The following is a 26,527-nucleotide window of genomic DNA, read 5'->3' on the forward strand; positions in this document are numbered from 1 at the left end:
CCTGTGGGAAGGGTCACGAAAACCTCCCCAGACTTGATGGCAAAGTGAGGACTATCGAGGTAAAGATAGGTGACCGCACCTACACACGCCCGGTGGCACGTGCTATCCTGCTCCATGCCCTGCCAGATTAGACAGTATAGTTGATTGCCACTGCCAGACTATTAGCTGGAAAGGCCCCTGAAGATGCAGTACCTCATCAGCCACGATGGGCCTTTTGCTATGATTCAGATTTCTGCCAGATATCTGGGGGCGGCTGTGAAAAAGGCCCCCTCTTGAGGCTATTCTTGCCATTTTCCCCTTTATTCCCCCTACTCTCTCTCTCTCTCTCTCCCCTCAATTGGACTATACCGCTCTCCACCCGGACTTTGAGCCTATCACAGCACAGATTGCGGATTCATCTAATCTTCCTCCGTCAGACCGAAGGTTGAAAGTTGTGTAGAAGGACACTCGTTGGCTAACATCCGACTTCATTAATAAGTGTAAATACAACCAATTGTCACCTGGTGTGCAGTGCGTCCAGTGGAAAGTGAGTATAGAATAGTTGGAATGTGGGGAATAACTCCAGTCACAGTGAATGTTAGTTAACTAGTTTATTACTTCGTACTAGCATTGTTAGCTCACCCATAATCACATGCTAGTTCACTCCTATTCACAGCAATTGGTAGTTGCATCTGTGTACATTTGTGTTCCTCGAATTGTTGCTGATTACATTACCCTCGTGTTTGCCCGAATGCAATAATAATTAATTCCTCGCCACTTTGTATACTGTCCCGCGGCCTGGTAGGACTACATAAGTCTCGCAATGCCCATCAATCATCCTGGCCCGCGTATGCACTCTAGTGTTAATTCACGGACTTCACAGAGCAAGGTCCTGCACACATATTTATTGGCCACTAGAGGGCAGGGAGTGCATCATCACATCACTGCATAATGATCTGCTATTACTGTCTTGCGTGATATCAGACAGAATTGTCAACTCATTACATTCCATTTCCATCTTCAGTCTGACGTTGCCTCCGCTCTAACCGATTTCCATGGGGGAGGGGGATTCGATTTTCCCTAACCAATCACTAGAGACTAACGTATCTGCCTGAATCTAACGTCATGTTTTTTTTTTTTTAAGATTTATTTTAGGTTTTATTGATAGAGACAGGAAGGTATGGGAGAGAGAGAGGGGAGGACATGCAGCAAAGGTCCAGATTTGAACCCGGGATGCTAACGTCATTTTAACACTGATGCGAAAAAAACATCTCCCCTTTGAATAAATGCCTTCAAAGCAGAGTGCTGTTCGGATTTCAAAGTATATAATTGGTACTTTTAATCAATTTAGAGCAGCCTCGATAGCAGCGTCTATCTTGTCTATAGCGGTTGCCATTGTTGTTATTACTCCTCCTTGGTTCTGGCGCACAACTTGACAACGCTTGACAACAGCTTGACAACGGCGTTAGTCCCGCCCGTGGTGCTGATTGGCTAATCGTTAGTCCCCCCAGACGCTCATTGGACCAATCATTTTTCAACCAAGAAACCGCTGTTTCATGTCACGATGCCAGACCAGAATCAGTCAACTCGGTGGAGTGGGCGGATTCAAAGGTCTGGACCCAGGCAAGTTACTGTCTGTTGGGAGATAATGTCAACATTAGACCTGAATCACCCTTCCTGTTGGCTTATTTGATTGTATTGCATATCTTTAAATTATGCATGTTTATTTGCAATCAAGTTCTTTACCTCTGTGCATTTTAATGCTATTAGTTAGTTACCAACTTAATGCCTCTCCAACTTAATGGCACTCAATGCCTTGGCAGAGCCGGTGTTTTTTAAAATGAAACTGTCAAATAAAATCAATCAATCAATCAACTTCCACTAGCTAAAAACAACAGATACAAACACTCCTTTATACCCTCTGCCTAGTTATTTGCATAATTGACTGAGTATTTTTACTGTGTATTTATGTCTTTTGGTCTAGTGTTGTATTTATGTGCCCTGTGTTTTATGTGTGCTAAATGTATGCATCCCACTGCTGCATAACCAATTGCCCCACCGGGGACAAATAAAGTTATTGAACTTGAATGTTGTATATTGTTTATTCAAGTTACTTACTTGTTCTGTATTCATTACCTTCTACCTATAGAACCATTGATACCAAGCCAATTGTGATGTACCAACAAAGTATGGTTGTGGTGGTGGATTAATAAAGTTTTGAAGTGAGACAACATCTGAGTGATTCTAACCTATCACCTGCAGTGAGCTAGCCTTCCAACCCAGCAAAAGTCAGATAGGAGAGAATCAGCCATAGCCAGCTATTCCTTCATCACACTATTAGTGAAACTGCATTGTAAGAAGTGGAATTATCTTTGCCCATTAGCAGATTTTTTTTCTGATTATTTTTGAACAAAATTTGGTGTCTTTGATATTAGCTTGAACACAAGATCAAATTTGCATCTATTTTGACTAAAGTTTTGGCGAGTGCCCATACCTTGTCATACTTGAGCCCACAGTGCAAAAACTGCCCGACTTCATAAGTCTTTTATTGAGTCCTAATATTTTCTTTTACTAGTGGGGTAAAATAATTCCAACTGTTTCCAATGTAAATCAGCTTGTTTCAAGAATTGTCTTGAATCAGGCCATCTCCCTTATTTTTTCAAGATTGTTGTTTTGTCACTCAAAAGTAGCTGAAAACCTCACTGGAAATAAGCAAAATTATCTCATCCACCACTGTCTGATTTTTTTATTCAGATTAAGAATCCCATACTACATTATTCATAGACACATGACTTGTTAAGATAGACATTTTTTGCAGTGCATGGAAAAGGTTTTACTATGTGCGCAGCCAGACCCCGCCTGCTCACTGCGCGTCATTGGCGAGTAGTGTGGACGCGGAGTCACTCCCCTGCCTACTTTTAATAGCTTTGTCATGTGATGGAAAGCAGTTGTAAGACAGGTGCCCTCGGTTCATTCTCGGCGAGGGGCAGCAGTTGCCTGTGTGAGAGCGAGTGGGAAGCGTGTGTGGATTTCTTTTTTTTTTTTGCTTAATTTCTTTTTTTTTTTTAATTTTTCGGACCGTCATTCAGTGGCTGGATGGCGTGGGACAGGTGTAACCAGGACTCGGTGTGGAGAGAATTAGAGGTGAGCGCATCTAAATATCCGACTAGTTTGTCATCCGTGTAGCCCTCTGGACCGTCTTTTTTTTCTTCCCGGGGACGATGGACCACACTGAATATCCAAGACGGTGATTTCCTTTAGTCTAAAGTCTACGCTCTCCTCTCCCTTTTGCTGGCGCTGGCCGTGGCATGCTGGTGTAGAGCGCGTCTGGACACAGGAGAGGATGCGGGGGATATACAAGCACGGGAATATATGACAAGTGGAGGGAATATGCAGAATCTCCCTTTTTGACCTCGAGTAATGCTGTTTTAGTTGTTGTAAAGCGTGCGTAGGCGCAGGACGCTTGCTTTCCTCCCCATAGGATCTCGGTTCAGTCGGAGAGAGTGCTTGCAAGCTGGCGGATATATTTCCAGCCACGGACTGTACGCGCTCTGGTGCCGAGAAGCGTCCGTAAATGTCTCGAAGTCAGGTATTTTACTGACGCATAAAAAATCCACTGGCGATAATAATCCCTTTGATGTGCTGTATCGGGACCGAGCGTGTTATTTTCACAGGCAAGAGCAAAGGTTGTCCACACGGAGGGACCGCTATTTGGCATTGCGCAGGAGCATCATGATAATAACGGTACCGGGCGCGTCTGTGTGCCAACATCCCCGTTGGAGGACCGTTGCATGGGCTGTAGCGCATTCGCATCCAGCCGAATGGATAGTTTTGAGTATATGTGAATTTGATTTTACCTTTTCCAAAGTCTTTATCTGTGCAGTTACTGGACATCTCGCTCCCGTCGCTATTTTTGGCAACCTCAGAGAGGAATATTGTCTGTTTACAGCGATTTCGATTGAATGAGCGCAGTGCATGCAAATAATAGCGCACATCAAAGGGATACTTATTCGTCTCCTCCTCCCCAATTGTCCAGTTTGTTATGGACGTTTAGGTCTGCGTAGCTGTACTTAATTGTCTGCACACAGCAGCTTATTGATGCATCAGAAAGCTTTTCTCAATATTAAGAAAAACTACATGATGTGACTGCAGTCTGTCTGCATTTTACTGGCTATCTAGGCTGTTTTATTTGATGAAGACTCGATTGGAGGAAACATGTATTCAAAAAGTATACATGCATTCTTTACGACCGATCCAAGTGAATGCTTTAAGTCAGACGCACTGCCTTGCAGTTTATTGAGATAGACTCATACTTTGTGGTCTGAGCCAGGTGGGCTCCAGGACAGTGTCTTATTTTCTGTTTGGCTGTACTTGAGTGCTGCGTCTGGACTGTGATAGTGTGACTGTGATCTGTTTAGTTACCGGGCAGTCTCGGTGAAACAAATGTATGCATGTTCTTGAAGCTTGTCCCTCTTTTTCGACTCATTGACGCTATATTCTCTATGCATTCAGACTTGAGCGTAAATCATGCTCATAAAGCCTTGCTTTACACTACGGGAATTGCCTCCCAAGACCATAGTCCTTCTCCTAATAATCTTCCCATAGCAGGTGCTTTTATGTGCTCTGCGTGCGTAAATCACTGGAGCGCTGTGGTGCGCCCTGATTGTCTGTCTGGCGGCGCTATTTCATTAGTTCACCAAGAAGTCCATAAGATGATTGGGGGTAGGAAATCCGCCTTCTGAATATTTTTACTATTATGAGATCTTTATTTATTTGCTTTTTTTTTGCATCCCATGCCTTGTCAAAGTGGATCATCCCCAGGTTAGAGCCTAAGACGCGCAGTGAATTTGTCCCCATTCCTGCAGCGGTTGCAAGGAAACGGGATTTGTCTCATAGCCTAAGTCATCGTGTTGGTGCAGTTCCGAGGACAGATGAACTGTGACACTTGTGTCTGGGCGTTTTTTCCTACTTGGCACAGCATCCGTCTCCCAGCGTTGCCCTGAGCCGAACCCGAGTCTCATCCCTCCTCAGCCTTTGGGCCAAATATCTCCCGGCTTTGCCCGAGGATATCTATCTTATATCTGCCGTAAGCCTCTCGTGTGCCGCTCGTGCATTGGCTGATGTGTTGCCAACAAAATTAGGAGTTTGTAGGCTATTAGACAACAGCCGAAAAGCTGTTTTTTCCCTCATAATAACGAGGCTGGGATTTGAATGAGATGTAGTAGAGGGTAAACGCGCCTCAACTCAATTTACCCACCGTTTTATTTGTGGAACAGTGTTTGCCCAGCTTTTCAGACTGACATCTTTTTTAATCTTTATGACATAAATAATTCACAGGATACATTAGCACTTACACAGTGTATACAAGTATTATCAAACTGATGCAAGTTCGAGGGATATTTAAGGAAAAAACCTAAATGAATGCTTTCCTGAAAATATAGCTGTTTTTGGTTTAATTGGTGTGTTTTTGCCTTATGATGATCACTGACTGGAGCTCATAGTTTAGCCCTCTTTGTATTTACTACTAAGCTACAGTCTACCTGAGTGTGCCTCAGTTCAGCTGTTGACCTCTCATTGGTTGCCTGTCTGGGGATTACATGTTGAAATTAGTACATTATCCAAAAATGATAAGTGTAACCTTGCAGGACCAATGCAATTAATATTATGTAACGTCAAGGCATGTGGATAAGACGGTAACTATAGGTCGTCCCTCCAACTTGTTCATAATGATCCTGCAAAATCAGGATCCAGAGCCATATCAACTTGTTGCCGCCTCTGTTCACATCGCCAAAACCCCTCTGCAGCCACTGTGGAGCTGATGATTTGTGTGTGCAGGACGGAGGAACAGCTGCTATATACACATAGGCTAGTTTACATAAAAGCAATTGGTGAATAATGAAATGTCAACAGGCAGCATTTAATAGCACAGAGGAGAAGCACCAGTCACAATGCTTGGGGTGTGATGGTGGGAGGACAAGGCTTGCAGGTGGAAAGAAAAGTTGGCATAGAAAATAATAACCAGATTATTACAATAAGAGTATTACTTAATTATAGCCTTTAAGTTAAACATAGAAAGTTTATAGAAAGTTTGTTTTCGTATTCAAAATGATCAATAAAGGGAATTTATCACTTTGACTGTCACTGAGAAGAGAGGCATCCCTGTTGAGTGATTTAAATCGTTGCATGATAAACATAATCTGGGTTTCCTTTGTCTAGGAATTCGACAGCAGGTTTGTAAGACAGGCTGTTGATTCCTCTCCAAATCTCAATTACCCCCTTATTTGCCAACTTGGCACATACTAAGAATTTGACGTATGATTTGCATGTGCAAGGATTTTGATTTGCCTTTGACCGTCCTGGTTGTTTCCCTCCTGCAGTGTGCTGCCTTGGTTGGTGAAGACCAGCCCCTCTGCCCAGACCTCCCTGAACTTGACCTCTCAGAGCTGGATGTCAGCGACTTGGACGCAGACAGTTTCCTGGGTGGCCTCAAATGGTACAGCGACCAATCAGAGATCATTTCCACTCAGTATGGCAACGAGGCATCCAATCTCTTTGAGGTAAGTAAAGGTTGCGTTACATTTTTTTATCACAGCATATTATTTTTTTTATTTTTTCATCCAGGTGAAAGGGTTTTTGTCATTGTGTTTGAGCATTGTTTATGACATGGTGGATAGCTGTTTATGAGCATGATGGTTGCCTGGAACATCTTTGGATCAATTTGTATCAGAGACACAGTGACTTCATTGTATATTGAAATTAACTCATAGGGGTCAGGAGTGAGCTGTAATAAAAACATGTCCCTGCAAACACTACGCACTATCGCGTTCTTGAACGCCATCCAAACAAAATGTACAACAGTTACCAGTTTACAAACATGCCTTCACATTGCCCAGGAGTACAAAGGGGGAGATAACGTGGGGCACGATAAGCCCAGGCAGACCTTTGTCCCCTTGTTTGGATCCTGGCCGTGACAGTAGGCTCCCTTATCAAAACTTGCAGCCATTTATTTCAGCACAGACCCAGTTGTGCGGCACACATCAGAAAGAAGGCAGAATGTGCCACTTGTAAACTCTGGACTTGGCGGCCATATTGCAAAACTCCTTTCCAAAGGTGGAGAGTAGTACTTTAATCTTTGCTCGGCCTCTCTCTCTCTCTCTCTCTCTCTCCCCCTGTCCTTCTCTCTTTCTGTCTCACTCTCTCTTCCTGCTTCTCGCGCAGTGAGAAACAAAGTCCACAGAGAGTGGGGAGCTGGCCGGGGCCATAAAGCCGCTGGTCTTGGGACTGAGCTGCAGCCCCCGGTTCATTATAGGCCTTTATCAGTGCCAGAGATAGACAAGAAAGACTGAGATTGGGCGCTTTAGCCTCGCCTCAGGAGGAAAAGCCCTGTCTGTGAAGGCACTGTGTGTGTGCCCATGGCCTGTCATGTAGTCACGTTTTCAGGGGCTGTGTGTGTGTGTGTGTGTGTGTGTGTGAGTGTGTGTGTGTCCTCGGTGGTCTTGCAGGCAACAGTTGATAACAGCCTGAATTCTTTCCACATTTGACCTCCCCACCACCACCACCTCCAAAGTCTCTTTATATCACCACACACTACCTCTGTTGACCACCCCGACACACACACACACACACACACACACACACACACACACACAGGCAGGGGGGTCTTGAGTGCTAGCTGGTGTGACCATGGCTCCTCTGTCGTCTGAGAGTGATATGGCCTGCAGCCGATGAGTGGCTCTGGGGATGGATAAAAATACCAGCAAGAGTGTATGTGTGTGTGTGTGTGTGTCTGTGTGTGTGTGTGTGTGTGTGTGTGTGTGTGTGTGAGCATGTGTGTATGATTTTAAAACACAATGGAACTTAGCACCCGCTGAGGATCTGGTGGAGGGAACCGGCTCTGAAAAAGAAGCCGTGTGTGTGTGAGAGTTTGACTGTGTGTGTGTGTGTGTATGTGTGTGTATGTGCTTGTGCACGTGTCTGCATACAGATGAATACTGTACATCGCAGCAGCAGGGGACGTTTCCACACACTCAACAAGCCAGCAGCTATTGTATTATGCCCAGAACATGGAGAGCCTTCTAATCAAGCAGTGAAAAGTGGGTTTCAAAGCCTCAGAACAGTAATACATTTCCCTGACCGGGGATTTTTTTTTCTTCCATCTTTGGAAAGTTTCAAGTCACCATATGAAGTGCTCAGTTCATCATACGGCAGGACTCAGCTAATCCTACTTAATCTGACAGGGGAAAGTTTGCCGCTCGGCAAGGATCAGAAGGCTAGGGCTGCAGCTGTACTTCCTGCCCTCCTCTGATTGGCCTGTACGCGGGGCAGAGAGGCATCCAATCAAAAGTTGAAGATTATAGAGCATGTTAATAAATGGCCAGATTTAAAGCCGCTGGTTTTTTTTAATGTTTTTCTTGCTTTTTTCACGCTCCGTCTTCTCACGGACGTACGCACATACAGCCATGCCATTTTAACAAAACGGTGTGTGTTTTGTGTGTGCATGTGCATGAGCATGCACGTGTGTGAATAATAGCAAGAGGGAGCAGGTAGGGGAGGATCAAGGCGGCTCCGTGTCACAGCTGGATGCAGCTGTCACCCACGGCCCCGCGCTCACACAGAGGCTGGGAGCGACCCATCCCCCTTTAACAACTTTAACAGACACAGAGAGAAAGAACGACACAAAGAAGGAAGGAAAGAAAGAGAAACAATGAATCAAAGAACGAAACAAAGAAACTCCTTCAGATGATGTGCAGCTCAGTCAGAAAGAACAACACCTACTGTTTTCCTTGCGTCGGTGCTTCATCCAGACCGGGGAGCCGCATGACAGGCGGCGGCAAATGAGTAAACAGGCGGTGACTTGGTTATACAGTTGGGACAGGAACTGTAGCTGTCACATCTCACAAGCTGCCGTCCCACATGTAAGTCTCATTTGATCATTAACGGGACGATGGAAACTGTTTACATCCTGCACGAGCCCTGTAAGCGTGTCTTTGCACGTGTGTGTGTGTGTGTGTGTGTGTGTGCTTGTGTGTGTGTGTGTGTGGTGGTGGTGGTGGTGGTGGTGGGGGGGGGGTTGACTGTTCCGTAAGCAGCATACGGTCTTAGACCACAAGCTGTCCCCTGGCTGGCCTTTTGCTCTGTCCCCTGCCACTGTCCCAACTGTCCCCGACACGAAATGAGGAAAGCGATACACCACGCCTCCCTGTAACACACACGCACACACACATTCATAACAGCTATCACTCCTGGCACGGCGCGTTTGACACCTCTTCAAAACGGACTGACCGTGAATGTCCACACTCTATTTTGGGCTGCAGTTGTTAAGGGGTGGCCTCTCCAATGAGTTCCCAATGTACTGCCAAAGATAACAGCATGTAAGCATGACCCAGTGTCTCCTCGGCCGCAGATCTCCGGTCAGATTTCATATCAAGCTTTTAACCGTTTGGCCGGTGGAAGCGCGTCTCATCTGGGTGGGGTTATTTGGATTCCTGTGTGGACGTTTTGGTGGCAGCCTGACGCGGCATGGCAACATCACATGCACAGATCAAGGCATTAACACTTGTTGTAGGGTGTCAGTCACCCTGCGTGAGTATGCAAGACAATCGGGACTAACTTTGCCTGCTGACACGTTATCTGTGTCGTACCTGTCTAGCTGAGAGATACGCTGACGATAGACGGACCGATGGGGGAAAGGGACAAGGACAGATAGACAAAGAGAGACAGGCGGAGAAAGGCAGACACGCGACGAGACGGACAGACGGGCAGCGAGACGAGACCATCAGGAGAAACATATAGGCAGACAGACAGAAGCTTGGCCCGGTGCCAGGCAAAAATCAAAGCCCGGGGATTCTGAATAGAAGGCTCGGGGCTTTTCAGATCGTAAAAACAGAAAGACGGCGGGGCTTAAGGCATTACTGAGATAATGTATAGGGAAATGCCGCGAGTGTGTGAGCGCACATGCTTGTATGCCTCTTCTTCGTTGCTCCCTGCGGCGGCGGACGGCGCGGTCGCAATAGTTTGTCTGGCTTGTCTGTGCCGTTTGCGGACAGATGCTCCGGCGCTTACTCCTAAGTCAAGGCAGATTAGATTGATTGGGTCATCTTTAGTAGGCTTTGGGAGAAGATGCCGAACATGTTGTGATAGAAACGTTTTGCTCAGTGCCTCCCCCCTCTCCCCCTCTCCCCCTCTCCCCCCCTCCTCCTCCTCTCCAAACACCGGTAAGCACAGATTACCTCACACACTTGTTGGCGAAAGGCAGTCGTATGAGCCGAAATAAGAGCCGCGGACCGACTGAGAGGAACTGTCACCCCCCCCCCCACACACACACACACACACACACACACAAACACACTCTCGCACACAGACAGCAGAGACCCTCATTGTCCCTGTTCCTACTCCCTGCTGAATGCCGGTTGCGTTTATTTTGCAAATTTATGCTGACATTTGAGAGTACACCGCCCGCACCGGTTCACCGCTCCAGCAAAGGGTGTATGAATTATCATATTCCACTGTATAATATGATTTTCTCAAGTGAATCTTATTAGAATACACCATACTTTCCTCATCTTGAGTCCCCCCCCCCTCTATTTTAGCACGTCAGACACAGTATTTGTCTGATGGAAGATGTCCTCCATCACTGTCGAGCTGAAGGCGAGCGCTCCTTCAGACCGGCGGCGGCGTTTGTTTCGACACACACAAATGAGAGCGAGCGTATGCGAGCGGGCGCGGACGTATAGAGATGCAGACTCGGGGCTGTCCGAGCCGCTGTTATCTTGCAGCGTCTGTCAGATCCACTCCGCAACAAGAGCTCTCAATCCGCCCGCCCCGCAAACACTGTGGGGCTCTGCTGTCTCCCGTCCCTCTCCCTCCTTCGCTCCCTCGCTCCCTCGCTCCCTTCCTCCCGCCGTCTCTCGCTCCCGAGGCGAGAGCATCCCTTCCCCAAAACAACGCCGATGGAGAGTTGCGAGCTGCGGTGGGCTAAACAAACATATTCAGGCCTCCAACAGCCTCCTTCCTTGAAAGAAAGGCTGGGAGGAGGAAAGGAGCGAGGGAGAATAAAAAGGAAAGGATAGAGAGCAAGGCAAATAGAGGGAGGGGGAGAAGAGAGAAACATTTGGCCAGAGAAATCGGCCCCTCGGGGGAATGTTTGGAAAAAGAGCAAGGGAACATCTTCTGGTCTGGTGGTGGCTGCTTGGCTGCCTGGGTAGCTGTGTCTGTCTCTCTCTCTCTCTCTCTCTCTCTCTCTCTCTCTCTCTCTCTCTCTCACTCACACACACACACACACACAACTGACATTCCCAATAGGCCACGGCTGCTGATTGAGGCAGGGTTTGGTGCTCCTGCCCCAGCTGATCCCCTGCCCCCAGTGGATACCCATCTCTCTCATCACACCGGAGCCGATGATGTGTGTGTGTGTGTTTGCATGTGTGTGTGTGTCTGTCTTTGTGTAATTGAGACACCCTGTAAAAAAGTTTTGGTCTTTTTCTGGCTAGACACAACACTTTCATAGCTTTCTAGTGTGTGTGTGTGTGTGTGTGTGTGGTGGGCGGTGGTAGGGGTGAGGGGTGGGAGTGGCTATTTTTAGTATCAGGGGTAATCTCCACTAAGAGCCTTTCAGGGCCGTTTCACTTTAACCTGGCCAGAAACACTAAGCCAATAAGCCACCCCCCTCAAAACACACACACACACACAGACACACACAGACACACACACACACACACACACACACACACCAACATGCAGCATCGGGAGACCCAACACGATAAGCCGAGCCTTCCTGTATTATTTAATGGTGTATACTTTGGAGTGGGAGGAAGGCATAAACAGTGGATTCCTAGAATGCTTTTTATACTCTTTCCCCTTATGCAATGAAGAGAGAGAGAAAGAGGAAGTGAGAGAGAGGAAGGGAGGGAGGGAGGGAGGGAGGGAGGCAGAACACAAAGCGGTGTGCGTGGAGATGAAATGAATTGATCAAAGAACGACAGAGTGAGGTACAAGAGAAAGTGAGCGAAAGCGATACCCGACAGCGAGAGAACGGTATGAATAACAGACAGCAGGACAGCGAAAGGGGAAACCTCGAAAGAGAGAGGGAGGAGGATGGAGAGGGGGAGGAGGGAGGGGCGGGGGTGGGGGGTAGAGAGAGAGAGAGGCCTTCAGTGAGTGAGCACCATGATTCAATGTGAAGCGCTATCAGTCTTGGGTGATGGGCCGCTTCCCCTCTCCAGGAAAGGCCGATCGATCCCAGGTGTGTGTCTCTGTGTACTGTGTGTGTGTGTGTGTGTGTGTGTGTGTGTGTGTGTGTGTGCAGTCCCAGCATGCCTAGCAGTGGCAGCAGCCTAGCCCGGCCCTTATGCTCCAATAGTTTACCACATCCTGTCCCACTCTGTGTATTTTTAACATGGCAACCCAAGGACTTGGTCTCCTGGAAACTATAACTCGGTTGACAAATCATCTCTTCTAGCAATAAGATTAAATACAACACAGTAATGAAGTTTATGGAGGAATTGAGTGACAGAAATTAAGTTAGGCCCCGGCTAGCCCTGTTAGTCCTTGTAGCAGAAACCAAGTTAATGACTGAATGCTACAGCTAGCATTTCTGCACCGGTGCCTGCTCTGCCCTTCTTGCCAAGTCAGGAAAAGAGAAGGCTATTTTGTCCAAAGAATGAAGAATTATGATGGCATCATTTTTACATCACTTGGATTGGATTCTTAAGGAAACAAGTTCTGTATTTGATTCTGCGATGTTGGATAATATAGGCCATCTTATTTCAACACATCTCTGGTTGTGTGCACCGGAATCAGGCATGCAAAGGACTAGTTTTCCTCGGTTGAGAGTTTAGTTTTAAGAGCTTTGTCATCCATGCAGAAAAAAAAAATCTCTCAATTCTCACTAAGCTATATGATGTGCACTGCATGCTTATAGCTCTAGCTCATTCCCCCCACCTGAAGCGTTTAGGTCTGCACAGGCCTCAAATAGTTCAAGAGGCTCTCCGAGGCTCTACTGATGCGTGAGTGACTGGATGCTTGGATGACTCACACTTGCTGTCCAATCAGTGGCTTCTGAGTCCAAACTGAAAGCAGAAGCTCGGCTTTTTCACAGACATTTGGCCACTGCAGATGGAAAATATTCCCTCCTCTCTCATCTTTGTGAAACAAAAGCTTGTATGTGTGAAGATACAGAATTGCAGATGAAGAAAAGTCAGTCTCAAGTCAGTGACATGATCATGAAGAGATTCATTCTTTACCTTTATATATGAATCAATTAGCCCTTGCAAATAGTTAATAAAGAATTGACAAGGCAAATCCTACTCCTACCATGATGCTAAACATGTAAACATGATGTTTAGCATAGCCGCAGTACTAACGGCAAGCTTGGTGTATCATCAACTGGACTGTGAACATTTCTTTGTTATGGAATCATGAAGTGGCACATCCTGGATAAATGCTGTATAAATCTGCCATGATAGGGCTGTTGACCTGTGGGACCTGTGTTGACCTGTGGGACCTGTGGGACAACCAGGGAAAATTCCCTGGTTGTTTTAATCAGCTCTTACCAGGAGAAGAACATTTTCAGACTAGACTGCGGCCAGCAAAACCTCTTTTCAGATGGGTGTGACTGTGTTGTGTAATAACTGGATGGACAGATTGAGGAAGGATTTTGAGCGTTGGACACTTGTCATCAAGTGGCCATTGATCATTCTGCATCTGGCAGTTATTGCACAGTCTAGTACTGTATGCAGGTATGGCGAGTAATGCTGTAAGCAGTGAAAGGTAAGCCTATCCCAACTAAAGGGAGCATGATTAGTATTCCACTGAGAATAGATGTGGGATTTAGATGAAATACACTTTAGGAGTCCATGTTGATGCTACAAAGAAAGACTCTGAGAGCTTTCATGCCCCCCCCCCCCCCCCCAATCCCTTCCCATAGTATCCCTGCCTCATGTCGATGAGGTGGGATTGCATCGACTCAAGCCTGTGTGCCTGTGTGAGCGCTTCCTTTGATGTGCTCATTTCTTTACTCGTAAAAATAGGCACATCCCCACATCGTTCCCTCTCGCACAACACGCGAAGGCTTGTGAAGTCTTGTGAAGTCCTCCATGTCCGGCCGCTGTCATGTGCGGCCCGTACACAAACGCCACTAGAAAAGCGCACAGGAAAAAAACCCAAAAAAAACGCTCAGATAACACGCTCACAAAGTCACGACATGGATAAGAGGCAGACGCACTGCGGTGGCAACCCCCTACCTGGATCCAGGAGCAACAAGGCACTCGCACTCACGCACGCACAAGTCAAGGTAAAAGATAATGCGTTTATTTAGTAATCAGCAAATAGCTTTTATGCAGTGGGTAAGTGGTGAAGCCTGTGAGGCCTTGATAAGATCATTTGCTTTCAGGTGTTTCCCTGTCGCACCGCGCACGGCATTGAGTGCAAATTGAATAGGGTGACCTTTTTTGCCACAGAATCAAATTGACTGCATTTCCCCCAAAAGATTCTGCCATTTCAATTACCATAAATTTGTGATATTGGGTCCCACGCCGCATGCACAAACACGTGCACATGTGTACGCAGAAATGTAGAATAATACAATGACACAGAGACACATGCACACTATTGTTTGTATAAAACACTGTAGGCCACTGTATCTTGTCGACCCCGGCTCTCCTCGCGTTGGCATCTCTCCTAGGCAGATATTACTGTGACAAATGAAAAGGCACAAACCCTCGATGGGCTTGGCAGGGCCTGAAAGGTCAGGAGCTGTGTGTGTGTGTGTGTGTGTGTGTGTGTGTGTGTGTGTGTGTGTGTCGGTTGTGTCAGCAGTGGATAATAACATTGAGTCTTCTGTGTGCAAAACAAGAACTCACGGTCCATTCTGCTCCATTCGCAAATCTATGCAAATGTCACAACCAAAAGCAACCGGCTTTCTGTGTGTGTGTGTGTGTGTTAGTAATTGTTTTTATGTATATCTACGCATGACTGCTGATGGCAGTTACTGACTTGCTCCGGCCAGGAAATGTGGCAGTGTCCATTTAGCTTTTTAGATGGACATTGAAAACAACATCCACCCTCCCCTTCTGTCTCTCTCTCTCAGCACCTCTCTCCCTCTCCTCCACCAGCCCATTATCAACAGCGTAACGGCATGTTCAAAGGCCCCTTGCTTAGTGCTGCACATTCAGAGCTGCCGACTTAAGCAAATAGCTATTTGCATGCCATTAGGCGAAAAAGCAGAGGGAAGCAGCATTCCTCACTCCATCTCTGCATCTAGCTGAATATTCCTGATCCGAGGTTCCAAATCTTTGTTTTTCTCCCCCTCCTGCTGCGACCGGAGTCGGGGCAATCACAGCAATCAGTGTTTTCTCGTGCCAAGTCGATTGGGAAGTAGTTGCCAAACAAAAGATTGAGCGTCCAATCGTTGCGATGGTGTGTGATTGTGCGGTGTTAGGAAACGCGGGCTTGGACCATCTGTTGGACGGGTGGAGTAGGAAAACAACAGCAGCTCAGGGCAGAACCGTAGATGGGGATACTCCACCAGGACGCACTCAACCCCCCTGTTGTCCTATCAGCTGTTTGGATAGCTGTGTGCCTGCCTGCATATGTGTGTGTGCGTATCCACATGCAAGTGTGCATGCATACAGTACATGCATGTGCACCCATGCTCTTCTGGGCTCATGATGAAGCATCCACTCTCCAAAGTAGCTTCAGCAGTCACTAAGAGCCTTACAGTTGTCGTTAGCCAAGTTAGCTGGATCAGTGTGTGTTTGTGTGTTTTTATGCATGCATGTGTGTGTTTGGAAGGAAGTGATTGGGTGATCATTGTACCATACCACATGGGATTGGTATGGTGTCTCTGTCATATGCATATGAAATACCCTCTGGAATAACTTCTCTTCTCTTTCCAACTAATGTTTCATTTCTGGGGTACACTAGGGAGCTTTGTGTGTGTGTGTGTGTGCGTGCGTGTGGTAAAGTACACAACTGAACAAGAGTCAGACTATGTCTTCATAATGGCCTCAGTTGCAAACTGTAAACCTCTCTGACTCCGCGATTTTCGCCCCCAAGTTAGAAAGAAAGGGCCTGCCTGTCTGCAGTCGTATGACAGCCTCAGCCGAGCTCAGCAGATCTGTGACAGAGTTCAGGTGGTTAGTTTTCCCAACCGGAGCGCCGGGGTTACCGGTCAAAGGGCTTTTCCAGAGAAAACCAGAAAGAACACCATTTGCACATGGTTCTGCAGCATCCCTTGGGTAGGTGTCTCAATCAGATTTGGCCTGTGTCAGGTTTTGTAGCAACAGCTCTTTCTCTCTCTATGTCTTTCACACACACACACACACACACACACACACTCTATCTCTTCCTCTCTCTCTGTCTCTCTCTTTCCTTTCTCTTTCCCCATCAGCTCATCTGATAGTGCTCTAACAGTCTCAAATGGTTCCCAGGAGGCACATCATCTCTGCACACACACACACACACACACATACACACACACTTCCCAGTTCTCATTGATGGGTTGAAGCACTTCCCCACTGTTTTATAAGTCACACAGCTTTCTCAACGGAGACAGACATCTGACATGTAAACTGGCAACACGCTGCCGTGACCGCACATGTTGATTCAAAGCAGCCCCAAATGGTGGCTGTGGGTGAGAGCTGCCATTTTGGTTCAAACAACTCCAATGGAGGAAAAAAAACTAGTGAAGTCCTGCTGGGAGGAGGGGATTATGACAAGGCCAGTTGTGGTATTATAGCTAAGTGGGATGTGAAAGCCTAAAATCAGCTGCCCGGATCTGGATCTCCCCTGATGCTTGGACCGGACAATCTTAAGTGTATTTAGAGGGGCGCAGGATTTAGACACTTACAGCTTGAAGCATCGTGATAGACCAGAATAGAGAGAGAGAGAGAGAGAGACAGAGAGAGAGAGAGAGTTGTTGGAGTCAGTGGGTACTGTGATTTTTGTGTCCAAAGCAGGCAGGCCCTCAACATCCGGTCCATAGGATCATTTGCTTGGGAAATTGTTTCTGAATAACGAAGCGCTCTGTTGACTCCGGTCGTCAGATGGAAAACGACAAGGGCCTTCAGCATGCTGATATCTGTTACAGGCCCAGTCACAGCCTTGACCACAACGGCAGCTTAACATTTAGTTTTATGATTTGGAACATCGTCAGACTATGCCGCTGCCACCGCACACACACACACACACACACACACACACAGAGAGACACAGAGAGAGACACAGACGCACAGAGGGACTTAACAGTGTTATGTATGGTTTCATCGCTCCGTATAGGCCATAATCACCCTCTCTCCATCTCAGTAAGCCCATGCTAAATGACCAGACGTCTCTGGCGGCTGCCATGATTTGTCTCTCCGCCACGCATCGTGCCGTACCTTCCCCTCCCTCCCTCCCTCCCTCCCTCCCTCTCTGCTGCCATATGTTGTGCCTGTGTGACCGGCCGAGGTGTCAGGCCTGACTAACGCCTTAACGGCAAGCCTGACTTTGATTTATTTCCTCTGAAATCTGGGGGCCGGGGTTATTAACATGTCACCTGATCTAAAAATATTCAACAGCACTGCTAGATACTGCCAAACTCAAGGATCAAGAAATAACAAGTTGTCAGGCATGTAGAGGCTAGGTGCACTCACACACACACAAACACACACACACATGCACACCTTCTCCCCCCTATTTCTGATTGTGCTGTGATTAGAAGGTCTGGCTACTCGTTTAACCTCGTCCGAGGGAATGCTTTTGAAATCTGACAGAGCAGAGAGCAGAAGAAAAAAAAAAAAGATCGAGACGAAGCAGTGCAATTAAATTGTCAAGGCGCAGATTTAACCCCGAGCAATTCGGGGGCCAATTTATTAAGAATGTTTTCTGTCTGAACGGACCGGTTTCTTTTCCCTCTATTTGCAGAGAGAGCAAGCGAGACAGTGAGCAAGAGACAGAGAGAGAGAGAGAGAGAGCGAGGATAAACAGTATTTTCAATACCAGATGACCCATTTAGTAGGAGATTTTTTATCTTCCCACATCCAGAGTGTCTCTGTCACATGTTCTCGCTCTCATTTGAAGATAACGGCGGAACTGTTTTGTCTGTTGAAACTTCATCTCTGTTATTCAGTGGTCAGGTCTATCATTCTGGCACCTTCACAACACATTTGGTTCCTTTCAACATGTAAATGATGCATTGCCCCGAAAAGCTCGTTAAAATTTGATCCCTGGCAAATTTGCTCAGGAGCTTGGAATCCTCAAGAAGCAATTAGCAGATTTAATTTGGCTATTTGCCCCAGTGTTGAGAAGTAAGTGTTTGGAAAAAAACAACACCTTCGCCTTCCGTTATCAGCGGCGTGAATAGTATCTCCTGGAACACAATGCTGTGGTGTGGAACTCAATAAAAGAGTTAAAGGCAAGGACAATTTCAAAGACGGCCTGCCTGATAACAAAAGGGCCTCACCTAATAATGAACTGGAGTTGGCTTTCTTTTCTCTGACGGGGGGAGGCTTGGGGGAAGGAGGGGGGGAGAGAAGCTCTGCCAGCACTTGCCAGCATGTTTTATGGCTAATTGAAGCATTTGGAATAAAACAGCCACAAAATGGCACCCTTTAGAATTGGAGCGGGGTTAATATATTGTGATCCCACAATTAGCCCAGGATTGTTAAGATCTCTTTAATTCGGTGAGGTCCATTAAGCGGGATGGGCGAGAAAGTGCTCCCGTCGAGACGATTTTTCTCTCTTCTCGCTTTGTTCCTTCCTGCCCTTTTTTTCCTCTCAGCAGCTGCTGGAGTAATCAATATAAGTGGACATGGCCGTCAGCAAGTTGCCAGGTTATCCTGGCGTCTCCCCCTTTGAGTGCCATAGCTCCACCCACACAGATTTTATATATACATATACAAGGGGCAGAGGAGTCGGGGTAGCAGACTGCCTGTGGTCCGGCAGCGCTGCATGGTGTAGTCCCTAAGCTGGCATGGAAAAGCTTGCCCTGCTGGACAGGGGCGTTCACTCATGCTCTCTCTAGAGTAGAACCGTTTACTGAAGTTTGCTCTTTACCCAGTTTCTGAAATCCCCACTTGGCCTATGAGTGCCTCCACCAGAGCTGCAGCTAGGGCTGCAGCATGATCGTCACGACTCAGAGTTTTACAAGTGTCCCTTTCAGAGTATGAGAGTCCCTTCTGGGTTATCTTTGGGGATACAGTGTGCCTGCGGGAGCCTGCCAATCGGTGGAGGTTTTTGAAACAGGATTGAAATGGCCACGTGTCGGCCTGAGTGAAACCCAGCCACAGCCGCAGAAATTCCCCAATCCCTGCCACACCATGAATAATGAAGCCTGCACAGCCTTCTCAACTTTTAATGTAACTAGTGTCAGACAGTGGCATAGATGTGACTGCAAATTCTACAGAATGTATGGGTTTGAAATTACTCTTGGGAGGCAAATAAAGCCCCACCCAAATCCAGCCTTGCTTGGATAGCTGGTGAGGTTGAACCTAAACAGATGGCTGGTCCATTAAAGACTCATTTGAGATAATCTAAAATGATCCCGCTTTCAATTTCTCAAGTGAGGATGCATGTTTGGGCTAAGAAAAGGCTGCGGCTTTATCAACTGTTATTACCCACCCGCTTAGCGCTCGGCTAATAAATTGGGATGCCGGAAAATAGTGAACGGTTGCGCAGGGTTCCAGCACAGTGGATTTGAAGCTCTTTGCAAGTAATTAAACAGCATGCCACCTCATAGAGAGCAATTTCCTGCAAGGCGTTTACTTGCCAGTGCGACGTGGCCCCAGTCTGCATCGTGTTATCTCTGTGAAATATGTCCCCTTTATCATTTTTTAATAATGACTGAATGCTCATGTTGTTAGGAGAATATCTACTCAATGAGCATCAGATTAGCGCTTTCCTCACCGTTAGCTAGCTAACTTAACGTCCAAGCTATCTCTGTCATCTTAAAATGAAAATTGGAAGAGGGGGGGGACATTAAAAAGGCTGCTATCTCCTGGATAGCTCCAAAGCTAGTCCAGAATAGGTATTCACGGTGGGTGCGTAATTGTGCAAAATTGGAGGGGGGTGCAGAAGACGAGCGGGTGGGGAAATTGCGCGCATGTGGGAGCCTGAATGCGAGCGGCGGAGCGCTGCTATCTGAGGGGTTGGTTGCCCCCTCGGCATAATGATGGCCGCACGCCGTCGCCGAGCGATGCTAATCCTGCCGTGTGCATAAAGGGATTTGTTCTTGTTGGGCTGGCCACAGAGCGTCCCGGGGTGACGACGCTGTTTATCTTTCCGCTGTCTTTAAGTCCCCTGGGCTTTTATGGCCCTGGAACTTACAGTTCCTGTTGTCACTTGTCACCGCAGGAAGGCACACTGTTGCACACATACACACACACACACACACGCACACACACACACAAACACACACACACACCTATTTCTGTCACCCTGTCTTTTTCTACCAAACTGCTTCGCTCTCACTCTTAATATCTATCTATACACATACTTTTTCTCTCTATTCTCCCTATTTTTCTCTTCACACGTACACACACACACAGTTATTTCTCTCTCACACACAGGCACACATGCGCAGTTATTATCCCCCTAACACCTCCCTTGTTGATACTAGGCAGCTCACATCTCTCTCTCTCTCTATATATCACTCTCAAACAAACTCTTTCTCTGGCTCTCAGTATCCATCTCTTTGTATTTATCTGTCGGTCTCTTTCTCTCTCTCACACACACACACACACACACACACTCACACACACACACACAGTTATAATCTCACCCATTAAATGGGGGAGTCAGCTGCAGCAAACACACAACAGCCTCGGTACATCAAAGAGGAGCTGAGTGGCAAGAACAGGCTTTATTTTCATGAAATGTTGATGGTAACTTCCCGCCCCTCGCGAGCGTCAGCTGTCGCGCCGACATTTTAAATATATCACATTCATTTAGCATTAGCGGGCGGTAATTCGCCTTATCTGAGGATTGCTTGCAAACATCTTGTCGGCAAGCCGATCGTTTCTCTTTCTGCGGGGGGAGAGAGAGAGTTGGATTGACGAGACTCAACTTCAACTCATTGTTTCCTTTACCCCCACCGCCCCCACACCACCCCCCACCCCATTCCTCTCTTCCCTAGATACTTGCTATGTGTCAGCCCTGGTAATGGGTTTCTTGGGGGAGATATTATTTTGGGTCCAGTAAGCTGCGTGCTTAAAATATGAGTGACAGGCTTGACTCACTTGCACAGGGAGAGAATTTTGTTTTTTAAAAAGGCTGCCAGAAAAGAGGCAGCTCTGCTGCAAAAAAGAAAAAAAATTCTTCCCACTCTATTAACAATGAAAGCTTGCATGCAACCACCCACCCTCCTTACTTCCCTGGAAGAAAAAAAAAAGAGATGCAACTTCTCCCAACTAAAATGTCCTATTTTTCCTCTCTCTCTGTTTTTTCTGTCTCTCTGTCTTCCCCCTTTTCCCCCTCCTAAGAAGATAGATGAAGAAAATGAGGCCAACTTGCTGGCAGTGCTTACAGAGACCCTGGACAGCATCCCGGTGGATGAGGACGGATTGCCTTCGTTTGAGGCCCTGGCAGATGGGGACGTGACCAATGCCAGTGACCGGAGCTGTCCCTCCTCCCCCGACGGCTCGCCGCGCACCCCAGAGCCGGAGGAGCCTTCCCTGGTAAGACCACCGGCCCTGCTGCCTCGCCTTCCCGTGATACTCCCATCACCACCACTCCTGATTCAACCCATGTTATTTCTGAGCCATAACCTCCAGCGCCCCCCTTTCTCCCCGCACCGACCCCCCCCCCGTCCCCGTCACCGCTTCCATGCCAGTCCACGGCAGACACCAGATAAGACCCTTCCACTAGGCCGGGCACCAAAAGCGGCTGTTTGTCCTCTAGACTTCTGTATTTGGCAGCGCCTGATCCACCACACCGCCACACTTGCCACAATGTGTGTACTGTATGTGTGTGTGGAAGAGAGTGAGTACGAGGAAGAGGCAGAGATGCAGATGCAGGGAGGAGGAGTAAATGGAATGGATCAGTGTTTGCTGCTCGGTGCTAATTACATAACAGCACTATTGTGGCGCCAATTCAATGATATGCGCACTGTGGTGGGGCCAACTATGGGTGACACTGTGCCACAGGCCCTGAAATCAAGCTGGGGCATAATGAAAGTAAGGGGAAAAAAAGAAATCCATCTCATCTCATCTACTCTCAGTGGGCCTCGACTAATCCCCCTGTGCCCGAGTCATCTTTTGGCAAAAAGACAGGCCTCTTGATGAGAATTCGGCTTACCTTTGTGGTGTTATTTTTACACATAACCCTACCATCTGGGCATTTCTCTAGCTTTAAGGCTTTGACCTAAAATGTTGTTCTGTTATGTTCAGTTATACTCCATTTTATTCCATGCCGGTCCCTACCAAATGACCTTTATCCACGTGCCCCGGCAGTGTTTATTCAATCACAGTAGAGAAGCCTGGCTTTGTGTACACAAAAACACCTACAGCAAGACCGCTTTTTTTTTTCTTACTTGACTTGTCCTTTAAAGTACTGTAAACTGGTTTCAAAAAGTCTTGCAGTAAATGGGATTTTAAATAAGTTAGGGCTCTTATCTTTTTTTTTTTTTTGACTGCAGTATCAAGAAAGTGGCCCTCTAGTCGCACATTTACAAAGCATCGACTGTCTAATTGAAAGGAAACGACCATTTGCATAAACCGCACTCACTCCCCCCTCCTCCTCCCTCCTTCACCCCTCTCTCTTGTTCTGTTTGGGTCCGTTTGCAGCTGAAGAAGCTCCTTCTGGCGCCCGCAAACTCCCAGCTCAGCTATAATCAATACACAGGTGGCAAGGCACAGAACCATGCAGCCAGCAGCAACCACCGGATCAGACCACCACCTGCCGTCGTCAAGGTAGACACGGGCACACACACACACGCGCGCACGCGCGCACACACACAAATACACACGCCATCGTGCTGCTTACTCCTCTACACACACTTTTTGTCAGCCCTCTTCGTGTTTGTTTATCTCTCTCGCTCTGTTCTTGCTCTCTCTTGCTGCTTGTTCTCTCTCTTTCTCTCTCTCTCTCTCTCTCTCTCTCTCTCTCTCTCTCTCTCTCTCTCTCTCCCTCCCACTCACACTTTCTTGTTTTGGTGGCCGCCTTTAGAAGATGTTAGACTACTGCTCTAGTCTACTCTCCCAGGGGGCCATCTCGTAATGAAAACAGGCTGATTGCTGTTGGGCTTTCCAGGCGAGGCATCGGCACCGTTGTCTCATTAGCTCCAGCACTTACTCGCCTTGGTATGGTGCCTGTTGAGAAAAAAAAAAAAATCTAACAGCGACAGGCGCTCTTGCCGCGAGATTGATGCCTTGAGACGACAAGATCAAAATACCAGGCTTGATGTTCTCATTAGATGGCTCTCATAAGAGTCACAGTTTTTTGGGGGGAGCTGGGGTCGATTAAGATTAATGTTAGTCAGTTTAAGTATCATAGGCTTAGGAATGTGAATTAAATGAAGTATGTGATTTCAGTAATCTGTTTGCAGTTTGGTGTTGGAACATGATGGATGCTCTTGACAAGTTTACTCTTATTTACTGACATAAACAGCATAAATAAAGCACTCGTTTACTTGCTCTTGTTTGGGGAAAATGTCTGAAATTTGCATTTGCTATGCTTTCCTCGGTGCTTAAAACCCTCTGAATTTAAAATGCATTTGTATGTGCTCATATTGTTTGGTAAACAGTGCGCGACACAGACAGCAGTGTGTGTGTGTGCTGTGTGTACTATGTTTGCACATGCAGTGCAACCTTCCTCACAGAGTCTATTTTCATACTGTGCCTTTGAGTCATCCATTTCTGGAGCACAGCGAATGAGGGCTCCCGGAGGACATGGTGCGCGTACAGAGCGGCGCGGTGGCACTCGGGGGGCCACGCAATTAAGCTGATGGGCGGACCGCGCTCCCACCATCGCCTCCCAGACAGCTGGCCAACCGCTGTGCCGAGCCTGTCTGACTCGCTCTTTCTGTCTCTCTCTCTGGCTCCATCTCTTTCGACCTTTCAGCTAAAGCACTTAAATTTTCACTTTCTGTAACAAAGTCTCACAACTTGCACTGCATCAACTCCAGTCTACTAACACTTGTGAGCAAAACATTAAGGTTTATATTTCAGCAAAAAACATATCTTCTGTTTTTCCCCTCTCTCTTCCCTGCCCCTGTGCCTTGCAGACGGAGAGCCCCTGGAATGGCAAAGCGAGGGGGGGCTCCAGCCAACAGAACCGCCCGGTGAGGCGGCCCTGCACCGAGCTGCTGAAATACCTGACGGCCACCGATGACATCCTGCTCCACACCAAAGCCAGCGAAGCCAAGAGCACCTGGGGGGCTGCCGGCAGCAGGGACAAGAGCAGCCTGTGTCTCGGCGCCTCTTCCTCCTCCTCCTCGCCGTCCTCGTCGTCCACCTCCTCGTTCTCTTCCCTCTCCTCAACCACCTCCTCCTCTACCTCCTCCACCACTAAGAAGAAGTCAGCCGTGCCGTCTCAGCAGCAGCAGCAGCAGCAGCAGCAGCAGCAGCCGCCGCAGCAGCATCACCAGCGAGGTGAGAGCCGGGCTGCAGGCGATTGTAGTGTGGCTGGTGTTGGGGCTGGGAAGTGGCGGCGTTGCGCTCACGATGACGGGGTTGAGGAGTCGGAGGGTGCTCCCGTCCCCATTGGCCGCAGGAGCTCCGCCTGCGGCCACGCCCGCCCCATACTGGAGCACGGGCCGTCCAGTGAAGAAGGAAGGCCGCCAGGCGACGCGGGCCGCCTGGCCGCCGCTAGGTTCATTAGGTACATGCATTCTTATTCCCTCCCTCCCCGAGGGGTGAGTCACAGCTGTGAGCATTGCCGAGAGGCTGCGGGCGCCACTCAGGCTAGTGAGGGCCGGGGCAGGCAAGGCCGTAGTAACAGTAGTGGTGCCGCCAGCGCACCACGTAGGCACATCACAGTGACCATTAAGAAAAGAGATGAGAAGCCGGGGCACCCCTTACTTAGCCAGCTGCTCACCTCCAAACAGAGGCCCGCCCACTACCGGGCCCACCTGCTCCCACCCAAGATCACCCCTTTACCTAACACCCAGAGCAAATTAACAGGCAAGAGGTCTGAGAGCCCCATCCAGGCTGTTGCAGAGGAGGAGGAGGAGGAGGTTAGAGGGACCATTGATGTTAGCGACCGGGGAATAAGCCAGGCTGAAGAGCCTGAGTCAAAGCCCCTGTTGTCGCCTCTCGCCTTAGACCTCGAGAGCTGGGTTAGCCAGCTAGATCCAGAGCTAGACTTGGGCTTGGGACTAGAGCTGGGATGGCCAAGCCCGGGGGGCTTTGGGGAGGATGTTGACCATGATGCTGATGATGATGATGATGACCATGTGACGGGCAGCCCCACAGCGGTGCTCTCACAGGGCCCAGCGAGCCCGCTCTTCCCAGATACTAGAATTGCAGAGCCCGCCCCTCCCTGCATCATACAAGGGCAAGGGCACCCACACAGGCAGGCACTCAGCGAGTACCCCGACGACCAGGGCCACCCGTTGTTAGGTAATCATCGCTGCATCCCCCCCACCGCCCTTATCTCTGCTCTCTCTTCTCCCTCTCCTGCTCTAACCACTTCCCAGTTTGACTTCACGACTAACCCCTATTCTAATTCGAGCCTAACAGTCACTCTGAGAGCATAAAAACGACAACAAACAGCCTGCTAGCCGATGCTTTTTTCTAGTCCCAGAGGCATTCTTTCAAATTGGAATAGAGTGAAATTAAAAGGAGGAGGTGGGAAAAGGGGCGAGCCTTGTCTTGCTACTGTACATCCTGGCATTCATAAAGTCGACCCTTGAACTATCTTGGCTGATTGAGCTGAGTGTGCTGAATATGTACATTTAGTCTCAGGGCCCGGGTGCTGCTCTTTAGCGACTCTCGTCGTATTACTAAAGCCACGCTCCCTTAGCTGGAGCACAAGTCGGCCAGAGCCTCGGGCAACTGCACAAGCTTCCTTGACTCTCCTTTCTTCCTTCTTTTTTTTCCTCCTCTGCTGTTGGTGCATGCGATTATGACTTTATTGTCCGGGAGGGGGCTCACCCACTGTCATGTGTCTTGTTTGTGGCATCGTCTCTGTATGTCTTTATTTCATTTCGATCTGTCTGTTGTCTTGAGCGGAGTATGTCTGTGTCCAGACACCTGTGTACCTGAAACACATGTGCCATCACTTCATCCTGCCTCACGGAGTGAACAGTCTATCCTCAGAAAATAAATTGTTAAAACGGGGTCAATCTAAAAACGTGTGCTCTGTAAAGTAGTAGCCGTAGAGAGACTTTCTAACCGGGGATGGGTGTTTTGTAGTGATACTTGCTTTTAATGATCCAATTTGAGATTGATTTTTGCAGAATGTGGACCTGTTCTCTTCTGCTATGAGTGTCATACCTAGGTCAATAATTACCCATGCTCCTTTGTGTTCTGCAGCCAAACCAACCACCTTGCCACTTCCTTTGACCCCAGAGTCTCCAAAGTAAGTGCGAGAAGTTTTTCCACATTCTTCTAGGCAAAACGCAACAACAACAACA

General features: G+C 47.9%; 1 protein-coding gene across 1 annotated transcript in view; it reads left to right on the top strand.

The window, feature by feature from the left end:
* Positions 1–3,075: 3,075 nt before the first annotated feature.
* Positions 3,076–26,527, top strand: part of ppargc1a (peroxisome proliferator-activated receptor gamma, coactivator 1 alpha) — a 37,243-nt gene continuing 13,791 nt past the window's right edge. The window contains exons 1-6 of the mRNA XM_071515965.1: positions 3,076–3,123; positions 6,357–6,536; positions 21,435–21,629; positions 22,737–22,862; positions 24,176–25,511; positions 26,427–26,472. Coding sequence (XP_071372066.1) covers positions 3,076–3,123; positions 6,357–6,536; positions 21,435–21,629; positions 22,737–22,862; positions 24,176–25,511; positions 26,427–26,472 — 1,931 coding nt within the window. The remainder of the gene's footprint in view (positions 3,124–6,356; positions 6,537–21,434; positions 21,630–22,736; positions 22,863–24,175; positions 25,512–26,426; positions 26,473–26,527) is intronic.

The sequence above is a fragment of the Centroberyx affinis genome, unplaced genomic scaffold, assembly GCF_046629955.1.
Source record: "Centroberyx affinis isolate AG114_WGS23_722 - 3 ecotype Tasmania unplaced genomic scaffold, CSIRO-AGI_Caff_v1 ptg000385l_1, whole genome shotgun sequence".
Taxonomy (NCBI): domain Eukaryota; kingdom Metazoa; phylum Chordata; class Actinopteri; order Beryciformes; family Berycidae; genus Centroberyx; species Centroberyx affinis.